Source organism: Necator americanus, chromosome IV (genome assembly GCF_031761385.1).
Source record: "Necator americanus strain Aroian chromosome IV, whole genome shotgun sequence".
Classification (NCBI taxonomy): domain Eukaryota; kingdom Metazoa; phylum Nematoda; class Chromadorea; order Rhabditida; family Ancylostomatidae; genus Necator; species Necator americanus.
The window spans coordinates 11,420,840-11,431,606 of record NC_087374.1 but is presented as its reverse complement, the minus strand read 5'-3'; the positions used below and the strand labels follow the sequence as shown (position 1 = coordinate 11,431,606).

Here is a 10,767-nt window from a genome sequence, read left to right as displayed (position 1 = left end):
GTCCAGTCGAACTCCCTGTAGAAAATAGTGCGCCAAAACACCTGAAGCCGTATCTTCCGGGCCGTTTTTTACGGCAATTAGGAAGAAATGGACGGAATCACCCCCCTCTCCATAGTCTCCCATCCCGTATACGAATACTCCACCTGAAATCAGTACCACCTCAGATTCGTGGGGTGATGCCTCTAATGATCTGAAAGAAAAAAGTCGATAACATTTAAAAAGGAGATTAAGACATCATCGCAGTGTAAAATAAAAGATTCTCTATCAAATAGAAAATAAAGCTGCGCCAATTCTTCTTATTTTTATGTGCACTTCTAAGATTTGGAAAAAAAACCACCATGAATTATTCCCCAACTAAACATATTACATACTCTAGCTTGCGTAAAGGGCCCAGCTTGAATCTTTGTGCTCCACCTTCCCATGATTCGGACTTTATATGTTTGTGTATTTTATGGTGTGGGCCTTCATCTGATCAAATAAATAAGTATCTATCTCGAATTACTTTTTTATGCCCAATGAACATTTTTGATGAACATTCAGTCTATATTGCTGGAGTTGCTTGTGATTGCTTTCAGATAAGAAAAAGTTCCTTGTTCCAGAAAAAAAACCATCGCGAATTTCATTTCTGTATTCATTTACCTATGTGCTTCAAAACATCTGCCGCAAAATTGTGCTCAAGGAAGTTATTATTGACATATTGCTTTAGAAATATGACTTTTCCAACAAGAAAGCACTCTTGTAAATTCTTCGGAATCTCAATGGGGAAGTCTGCCGTTCTTTCAATGGAATACATTCAATACTTTCTATTCCTTTACTGGTTTCATCGATAAAATATGTTATAGCCCTCTGCAACGCATGTTTCCACGATTTCTTTATCGTTTTTTGCTAGTATTTGCAAGGCACACTCTAATTTTCCGTTTCGTAGATGGGTCTGCTGCGTTATGCAGCATTTTTGGGTGGGATTGCCTTACTGGGACACCATATCATGGATATGCTGCATACCAAACATCCACTCCACTTTGGAGGAGACGCTGACAGTGAATACGAATCTGTTCGCCAAGCTTTCCAGTAAGTTCCAAAACACATAGCAATTTTTAAAGTTGTTTCCCGCGACTAATTTGTTTTGAGTAATAAGAATGTGAAGTAAAACTCTGTGTTGAGGCAAAATTTCGTCGATGGTTGGGAGGATGAAGGAGCGTCAGTGGCAGTCTATGTTAGAGGAAGGAAAGTTGTTGATCTATGGGGTGGTTATGCCGACAAGCAAGCAGCAAGAACCTGGAAGAAGGTGGGCAGTGGTGCAAGTTACTTCCAGTGGCGGAAGTACTGGTTTGATTTACAGGTTTGCAGGATACGATAAGCGTAGTCTTTTCCTCAACTAAAGCAGTAGCTGCTCTGTGCATTGCTCTTTTGGCTGACAGAGGACGGCTGAGGTATGACGATCTCGTCTCAAAACATTGGCCAGGCTTCGCTAAGAATGGTAAAGATAATATCACCATAGAATGGGTGATGTCGCATATGGTAAGTGAGAGGCATATTTTTCTATAAGGGAAAAGTTGGAAGTATTCCTAGACTGGTCTACATTACTTTGACACCCCAATCACGGAAGAAATGGCATACAGTCACGATATTATGAGGAAAGTGATCGAAAGCGAAACTCCGAAGACAGTTCCAGGCGGACAAAGCGGTTATCAAGCGCTCACTTACGGTTGGCTTGTGGATCAGATTATAAGACATACGGACGAAAAAAAGAGGGGCATTGGACAATTTTTACGCGAGGAAATCACTCAGCCACATGGTAATTTTATTCGATATAAATTCCATTGATTTTTCTAAAATGTCCCGATATTTGACTAGATGAGTTTTTGGACATTCACCACTGCGCGACTTATTTGTTTTACCCAAAGTTCTTGATTTGTTTAGTTCTCTATTTTTCTTTTGTTATTATTTGTTCATTAATATTTTCTATTTATTTAGTTCTTTTTTTTATTGCTCTGACATTATTAAACCGCTTTAGTTTCTACGAGTTACTTTAGTTACGTTCCAGACCCCTCAACAGCTTATTCATTGATTTCACTTGAACAGGCTGGTGAAAAGATATAACTGATCTACGACCACTCGCACTTGGATGCGATGCGTGCACAAGGGTGGCGCACGACTGAAATTGTCATAAAATAAAGAATAATAATAGTAATAAAAAATGCGGTCTTCGACGCGGTATCTTACGACGTTTAGGAAGAGATGAGCGGGATCACCTTGGATCCTGCAATCTACAACTCCATCTCTTGCATTTCTCGCGGATTCCGTCGCCAAATCTCATTCGTAGTATACTGCCTTTGATGAGTTGAGGAGGAAAAAGTTTTAACATTATCCTTATCAACTCATTAAAATTCTTTTTTAGTTTTTTTTTCCAAAACTCATTCAAAATATCACAACAAGAAGTTGAGAGAATCACTGCTTCCACTCTGATTCCAAAGAAATCATCTGGTAGCAAATAATTTCATTAGGTTGTCTAAATTTCTCATTCAAATCTTCGAAAATTATAGCCCATTTTAAAAATTTAATATTGAAAATAAGGCGGATGTAGCACAGTCGGTAAGAGGCCGGCTGCGACTACACAATCGGTGGTTCGGAAGCACCCTAGTGTCAACCGAGCATTTCATCTCTTTGGAGCCGATAGATTGGTGCCAGACAAGTTTTCAACAATTCCGAATCACATTCGACTGCGTCGGTGCACCCAAGCAGAAGTGATATGCCCGAAACTTTTATCTTTTTTTATAATTAATATAATTGAAAAATAATTGAAACCGTCAGAACTATGAATATAAGAAATTCAATAATGCAGGTATCGACTTCCACATCGGTCTGAATCCTTCTGAGGAGCACCGTGTAGCTCGAGTCTCCCTATCTCCAATTTCTGGCCTTATAGGAGAAATGTGGCATGACTTCCGAGTTGCAGAGCAAGTATACAATTTTTGGACAATGGACAAGGTAAACGCGTTCGTAAAACAACCCAGTGCGTTGAATCATACCCTCGAATGATATAGAACAGTCCATTGATGAAAATAATCGCTAATCCTTCTTGGTTCAACGTCATGACGCAATGCACAGTGAACAATCCCGACCATCACGCTATGGAGCAGGCGGCTGCGCTTGGCATAGGAAATGCTCGTTCATTGGCATCGATATTTAATCTGGTACAAATGTTATTTCAATTATTTATTATTTTCATTTCAACACTGCATGGACTACTGTTTAAAATTCCATCGACAATTCATAATCTCAAATTTGTAGTAGCACGATGGCGCTCTGTTTTTGATTATTAGATTATAAGATTATTATAAGTAATGGTTATTATTAATAATTCTGTAGGCTTCGTATTTTTTTGTAGCTTATTTAATTCCTCAACTGCTCTGAAAGTCTCAGTCTAAGAGTTGAAGCCAAATCAATTGTCAATTCCGTCACTTTTTTTCATGCATGCGGGGGCACGAGAAAAATCCAAAAAATTTTACATTTTAGTGCAAGTGTGTGGATAACGAAGTAAATCACGGATTTATATCAAGGTTTTGCTGATTTTAACTAAACTAGACTCCTACAAATATATTTTTTATCGTATTTCACTTCATTACTGTCATCGAATTTAAGCTTGACCTTAAGTAAAGCTAATACAATTCTGCAAATGCACATATCTCATGCCGCGTCTAACTCTAGGTTACCCACACCTTTCCTTACTTACTTACCTTCCTTATTGTTCTTTGTATTCTTTCAACGCAATGTTGTCTTTCAAAAAATCTTCTTTAGAAAATCGTAGGCATTTCAGTTCATCAACGGTCGCATCGTAAGTGAAAAAACAATGTCTCTACTGAAGAGACCAGTGAATAACGAAACGGACTTAGTAATTCTTTTACGCGTTGCGAAAGGTCATGGTTTCTTCTATGGACCTGTACTTGAAGAGGTAAGTTGATATTTTTAGCTTTACAGACCTCGTTTTGTACAAATTTTCATAGTAAATATTGCAAATCTAAGACTTAAAGACTTCAAATTTTCTTGAAAGTAGCCAACGTTTTAAATATAGGGCGACCTCGTAGATTGTGGAATGTCTTGCCTACATGTGCTACATGGTCAAAAGTCATCATTTAATTTTTTTTTCTGAGCTAACAGCCTTTTCAGGATAATATATTGATTGGACATTCTGGTCACGGATGTCAACAAGTGATTTTTGATTTGAAGAATAAAGTCGTTATTGCCTACGTCACGAACGGAATGAAAACTGGTTTCTTCGATCGCTGCCGCACCTATGCACGGATTCATAAGGCAGTGTATGATGTCGTCATGCGATCACAATCAGCGAGCTAAAATCCGGAAAAGACTTTGTTGTTATGTGAATTGGATCTTTTTCCTACCTTTTTAACATAAAACCTTTGGCACAAGAACGATGTAGCATCACCGTATTTCCACTATAATTTTTAATATAAACGTAGGCTTATCCTGGATGTTAGAAAATCTGTTTTTCTTCGCAAACTTCATTGATATTATGAACGTCTGATACTCCATAATTGAAATGTATATTCTTTGCGTAAAATTTTCTACGTTTACCTTAACATGTTTGACATTCATACAATGTAGCACACATAGCGAACAGTAATACCTTGACTTTCACTTCAAGAAAGTAAAATACATTATCAGTAATCCGTGAACTGGATAAATCCACCAAAAAAAAGAGTAGATACTAGCACTACCGAGATGAAATCGGCAAATGTATTGTACTTCAGCTGAGATTTTTTTAAATAAAAATTTTGCGAGACGATGTGATCGGTTGGTTGAGTGTAAGTGGTGATTTTACTGCAAAATAGCTGTGTTCACAGCAAAAATTGTAAACTAACTAAACGCTTCAAAGTATTGAACTGTTTTTCATGAGCAATTAGAACATTACTTACATTAGAGAACTTCTTGAGAGGTTTCGCAGGTTTTAATTTGGATGACACACACACATCTCGAACGATCATACTATATTATAAAGCCCCTGGTATATATATATATATATATATATATATATATATATATATAATGTATATATATAATGTATATATATATATATATATATATATATATATATATATATATATATATGGTCGTGTATGTGTGTATGTGCCACGAAGTGAAGAAAATAATCTGTGAAGATTAAAAACTTCTGTTTGTCCAGCTTCTGCACCGACGCCACCCAGCGGATAGGCTACTGTTGTGCTACTGAGCCACTGCCAATGAACATTCGGATGTGCAGGGTGGTCTACATGAAGTTTGAAGCAAAAAACCTACCCATAACTTTGCACCAACTGATCCAAATAAGGAATATTTTTCTGTTATTCTATTCAATATTCAAAAAATTCTACGAAAGTTCTCACACATTACATGCAGAATGACCGGCTTTAGCTTCAATACAAGCACCCAATCTTTTCCGGAAGTTTTTGAGGATGCGCGCGAGCAGTTCCTATGCCCCATGCCTTATCCAGGGCTCCTTTCAGCTAATCCAATGATTCGTACTTAAAAGAGCAAGGTTTTTAGCCTAGAATCGATTAGGCAGCAAAATCCAAACGATTGAGATCGGGCGAGTTTGACAGCCAAACGTCTCCATCCAGAAATCCGAAAGATTGGTCTCACACCACTCCAGTGTCTTCTTTACGTCGCGGGCTGACGCCCAATTTCGCAGAAAGGTCTAGTCATTGTTCTTACCGTTTCTTTCCTGATGTCTAGATTAGAAAAAGCATTGTCCCAAATGAGAAGAAACATGAATTTGATTCGAGAAAGCAAGCTTGAGAACTCACCCACTGCAAGCAAGACCGAGAATTGGTTGATTTTCGAGGTAAGCTTCGACGTGTTCTTGAGCTCTCTAAAAGGTCAAAAAAACTTCCACGGTGTTCCTGGAATGACTTGTTCTTTGTTTATTTAGTTTGACCGAGAAGATATGATTATTATTTCTCTGTTGTAATTGTTCTATTTGCTGTCGTTATTTATTTGTATTTTTGCAAGTGTGTGTTTGGATTATTCGATATTGCCATTTCACAATCAATACTGAATGTTGTACTACGATCAAGTGGTTAATGCTTGCTTCCCATGCAACGACGAGAATGTTGCAATTGCGCGATAAATCAAGGAGGCAAGTTCACGATTGAGGATTGACGATTGACGATTTGACGATTGCGGTGGCTTCCTCTTCTACCTTCGCATCTGAGGGCTAAGTATGGTATATCCAACTATCCAAGTTTGTATCCCAAGTTTAAACATACTTTCGAGTATTTCAAGTTGGCACATACTGTACGTGTGCGCACCTCACCTTTGTGTGTACAGCAAGTGAAGTGAAGGGTGTTTTTTTTATCGAGAATTGCGCACATTGTATATGTTGAGATAAAAAAGATAAACTCACTGGCGTATCAATCCTCTTGGGATGCGCCAACGCGTTTTACTGGGATTCGTAATCGTTGAGGTTTTGGAACGCCTGCTGGTCTATACAATGACTTGCGGTGGCCAGCCGATGATCAAAGTCAGTCTGGTACCTAGTTGTCGACCCCGGAGGGATGGAAGGCTTGGTTTGCACTGGGGCGGTTTCAAACCCTCGACCGTGTGGCTACAACGGACCTCTAACCGACTGCGCCACACCCGCCCATGTTGAGATAAAATTTTATTAATAAAACTGTCTCTAGCATTATTCAGTTGTCAATTCCCGCGTGGTAGTACATTGCAAGCGTAGAAAAGAACAAGCCACATTTTATATATTTTTATATTTTCTAATTGAAAACAGACCCTTACTCTCCTGTTTTTCACTGAAAATTGGCTTGCAATAGAATTCTCAATTCTGAACTCACAGACAGCCTCCTTATCGTATCCCACGTGCTGACAGACTTAAGGGGGTTGCCAGATGACATTTCGGAAATTATATACAGAGGAGCTTTAGTAGGAGCTAGCTGTTTACGTGTTGCGACGTAAGATCCTTATCTTTGTCAGTATGATGATGACTCTCACATTATTTAACATTATCATTCTATTCTATGTTAACTGTTGAGAAGAAGACGAGAGAAGCTTAGGTGTTCTAGCGCTATAGAAGAAACATCATGCTATAAAATAGCAGGCTTAGTGTCACGTGTGTATATGTATGTGTGTGAAACGAATCATCTGCGGGCAGAAACGGATCCCACGGAGTCGAATTGGTGAAGCGCCAGAAAGAGATAAAATGCGATCGGTCGGATTGATGGGTCGACGCAAGAAACTGTATGGACAGTTGGCTCATTAGCATAAATATTGGAATCAGCGCAGTTATTAACAGGTAGCACGGAGCAATAATTTCATTTCATAATTTTTTGGTGAAAAACCTTATGTATTCTACCGCATCTCTATTTTCCTCCACGTTTGCCTCAGATTGGTAATTTAAGGTAACTTAACTAAAGCTCAACTAACTAACGATAACTTTAATTGTTAAAGCAAGGGACAAGAAAATCTATGACTTCGAATAATGCTTCCAAATTGTAGCAGTGCCGAAGGAATATAGATGTAAAATTAAATTTGAAAAGTTTCTCCAAGTGAAGTACCTACCCCGATTAAAAAAATATCATTAATTCTTTCATCAATGCTCGAATTTCTTTGAAAGTGTACGAAAAAAGCTGTGTTACAGAAAGAAAATTTAATTCACTGGCAAGAAAAATACAGAAGATGCCACTTTTTTTAATTTTTTACTGTTCAGTGAGGCGAGAACATGAAGAAGTCATAAGTCCGGCATAAGCTGCACGTTCAGACTGGTAAAAAAAAATCATTATACCGAAACTCAGTCGGGAATCATTATACCGAAACTGTTGATTGAACAACAAAAAAAGAATTGTGGCAGGGAAGCAGCATTTGCAAATACGTCCATTCACAATTCGGTGCCTTCCTTCTGCTGTTCAGTTTGGTCACTGGTGTTCTGGTAAATCCCAAAGAGAACACCAATATAACAGCAAGATGTTTTTAGTTCTAATGATTTTGGCGCATATTTTTATTCTCATATTCTCTTCTACAACTTGTTGCAGAAAAAGCGACGTGAGTTTAATTATATAAAAACTCAAACAAATCTTCATGGCAAAACTATCTAATGACACCTCCTAGGAGGAGGAATCTGCTACGGAAGTTGTAGAAGAAAGCGAGGAACCACCAAGTAGTGGTAGTGCTTCGCTCGAAGGCGCGGCAGATGGCGAATTGTCAGCAGAGAATGTCAAAGCCCCACCGCTGGAGATGTCTGCTGACAACCCGGAAGTGCGCTTTGTGCAGCAGTTTCAAGGAGAGCCTACGGTAACGTTATTGGATCAAAATTGTCATAAAGATAGAGTTTTCTCTTAATTCAGGAAGAATTTGTGAAAAACGTAACAGGAGTAGCCAACTCGGCATCCGTATACATATGGGGTGCAAAAAAACGAGCTGCTGCATTAACGGCGGCGTGGAAAGACCTCGCCAAGCGAATCACAATCCTTCAAACAGAGGTATGTAATAGCCCAATTTTAATTCCGAGTAACGAAAATAAATTTATTACACCAACAATTTTGAGGGGTTCGATGTACTCGCGGGATCGGATGAAGCAAAAGAACTAAGGAAGATAGAATCACAACGGCACCTCAGACCCTCGCTTTTAGATAAAATTGAACCTAAGAAGGAGAAGAAGAAAAAGGTGAGCAAAATCATCACAAAATTGAGTTAGCTAAAAATTGTGGAAAATATTTAACTGAAGAAATAATACATCATCCACAACTAGCTGGTCCAGCAATCCCATAGAAGCGATCAAGACGTTTTGGACCCAAGTGCAATTGCGTCACCAGTTACAACCGATGTGCGAACCTTGCTATCTCCAATCGGATCGCAGAGATGAGTACGTGTTTCACGTCAGAAGCCCAACAGTACGCGATTGCACTAGGCGTCAGGTTGATCTGACCCGACTGCATCTGCTTCATGTGCCGATGGCGATAACAATGATTTTGTGGACGACAACCAGCTGATAGCAGATGTATAAATATCACATTACACCTAAAAAATCTACCTATCGGAGACTAACGTTTCGAGATTAGGTGGGTATGGGATGTCAGTCGATACCACAATCACCATTGAGTATACTTGCTAGTATTGTGCTGAAGACTGATGGTAACAGAGGCACACAGCTAAGGTGATAAAGTGGACGAGTCGTGTGGCTGAGTGCAACGAACTGAAGCGTGGTGCGGTTGTGTAAGCGCCTGGACTCGGGGCGATGCAGTGCAACCCAGTTTGATCGATGTGGAACCATCACCAGCTTTAGCGGACTGGAAGGTCCCACCTCGATCGCTACCCCTTTCTCCATCGCAGCGGTGAAATATTACAGAAGGAGGAAGGAGGAACAGTGAGAATAACGCTACTATATATTTGTGATCTACTTGACCGCGAAATTAATGTTATCAAAAAGGGAAGCGCTGTGTTGACGTCATTTCATGATAGGCTGGTTCAGTTAAAGGCATCACCCCACGAATCTGAGGTGGTGCAGATTTCAGGTGGAGTATTCGTATACGGGATGGGAGACTACGGAGAGGGAGGTGATTCCGTCCATTTCTTGTTAATTGCCGTAAAAAACTTCCCGGAAGATGCGGCGCCGCACAAGACTGGCGCGCTCCAATCGAACCTCTTGTACAAAATGGTGCGCCAAAACGAATGAAGCCGTATCTTCCGGGCCGTTTTTTACGGCATTTAGGAAGGAATGGACGGAATCACGGAATCCTGTATACGAGTACTCCACCTGAAATCTGCACCACCTCAGATTCGTGGGGTGATGCTTTTAAGTTGGAAAGGTGCAGTCAAACATACCCTATGCTTTTTACCAGTAACTCTAGTCCTAGAATTGTTCTCCTGGACCATCATTTGTCTATTTGTTACATGTCTATGTCTATTTGTTGTTGTTTTTTATTGTCAAAAATCTGTGATTTTGATTGATTGATTTTGATTTTGGTTAAAATTACTACAACCATGGTGCGCAAACGTTAAAAAAACTTGTTGCAGAAAAAAAAGAAAAGAAAACACAGAAGAGACGAGTAACTATGTGGCTTCAAAAGCACTGTCATTAACGATACTTGCATCTCATAAAGATATTTTAATTCATCCAGTTGTTTTTATTCTCACATGTTCAACTCTACTACAGTAAATATTATAGATGAACCTTACGCATTCATATACGAAAAAATTGGGCTAATTTCTTCTTCCAAGTAAAGGGAAGCAACATCTTCGTAAAAGCCAGATATAAATCTCATGAATCTACTGGAATACGTTGTCAGCGACACAGAATACCCACGAAAACTTCATACCTAAGGGAACCGCTTCATTAAATTAAAATATGACGCATGCTATAAATATATTATAGAACAGTAATTAATGTGACAAATGATGAGATATATGTAATATCATCATGCTATATAATAACGGGCTTGGTCTGTCACGTGTGTGTGTGTGTGTCGGTGTGTGTGTGTCAGTGTGTGTGTGTCGGTGTGTGGGTGTGAGAAACGAAATTCCAAAAAGGCGGTGCGACGGGTCCAGCGGCGTCGGTTTGGTGCACCGATGCCAAAAGGCTATAAGAAAGGGTGGGACGTGTTCCACGGCGTCGAATTGGTGCGCCATAGTGCAGTATTATCGCGCAGTAACTTCGTGTGCATGTCGCAAGGGTAAACGAGACGTTGCAACCGTTTCATACCGTGGCGACTGCGCGAAATGCTTTTCATCTCTATGGCTCCTCCATGCGTT

At 39.5% G+C, this 10,767-nt stretch overlaps 2 protein-coding genes across 3 annotated transcripts; both read left to right on the top strand.

Annotated features, from left to right (window-relative positions):
- Positions 1-925: 925 nt before the first annotated feature.
- Positions 926-4,353, top strand: RB195_000956 (uncharacterized protein; the record flags this gene model as incomplete). The annotated part of the gene is made up of 8 exons (XM_013436741.2): positions 926-1,068; positions 1,162-1,285; positions 1,348-1,518; positions 1,570-1,795; positions 2,843-2,988; positions 3,045-3,194; positions 3,818-3,952; positions 4,168-4,353. The coding sequence occupies 8 exons, from the start codon at positions 926-928 to the stop codon at positions 4,351-4,353; spliced, it is 1,281 nt and encodes a 426-aa protein (XP_013292195.2).
- Positions 4,354-4,753: 400 nt separating this feature from the next.
- RB195_000955 (uncharacterized protein) lies at positions 4,754-10,068 on the top strand (the record flags this gene model as incomplete). 2 transcript variants are annotated; one of them, XM_064197522.1, is made up of 7 exons in its annotated part: positions 4,754-4,812; positions 5,749-5,857; positions 7,930-8,061; positions 8,128-8,310; positions 8,364-8,498; positions 8,564-8,683; positions 10,033-10,068. In XM_064197522.1, 7 exons carry the CDS (start codon positions 4,754-4,756, stop codon positions 10,066-10,068), a joined length of 774 nt encoding a protein of 257 aa, XP_064053403.1. The 2 variants fall into 2 exon arrangements, with proteins under 2 accessions (XP_064053403.1, XP_064053404.1); XM_064197523.1 differs by lacking the exon at positions 4,754-4,812 and adding an exon at positions 7,871-7,928 and having other exon boundaries at positions 5,783-5,857; positions 7,994-8,061.
- Between the last annotated feature and the right edge of the window lie 699 nt (positions 10,069-10,767).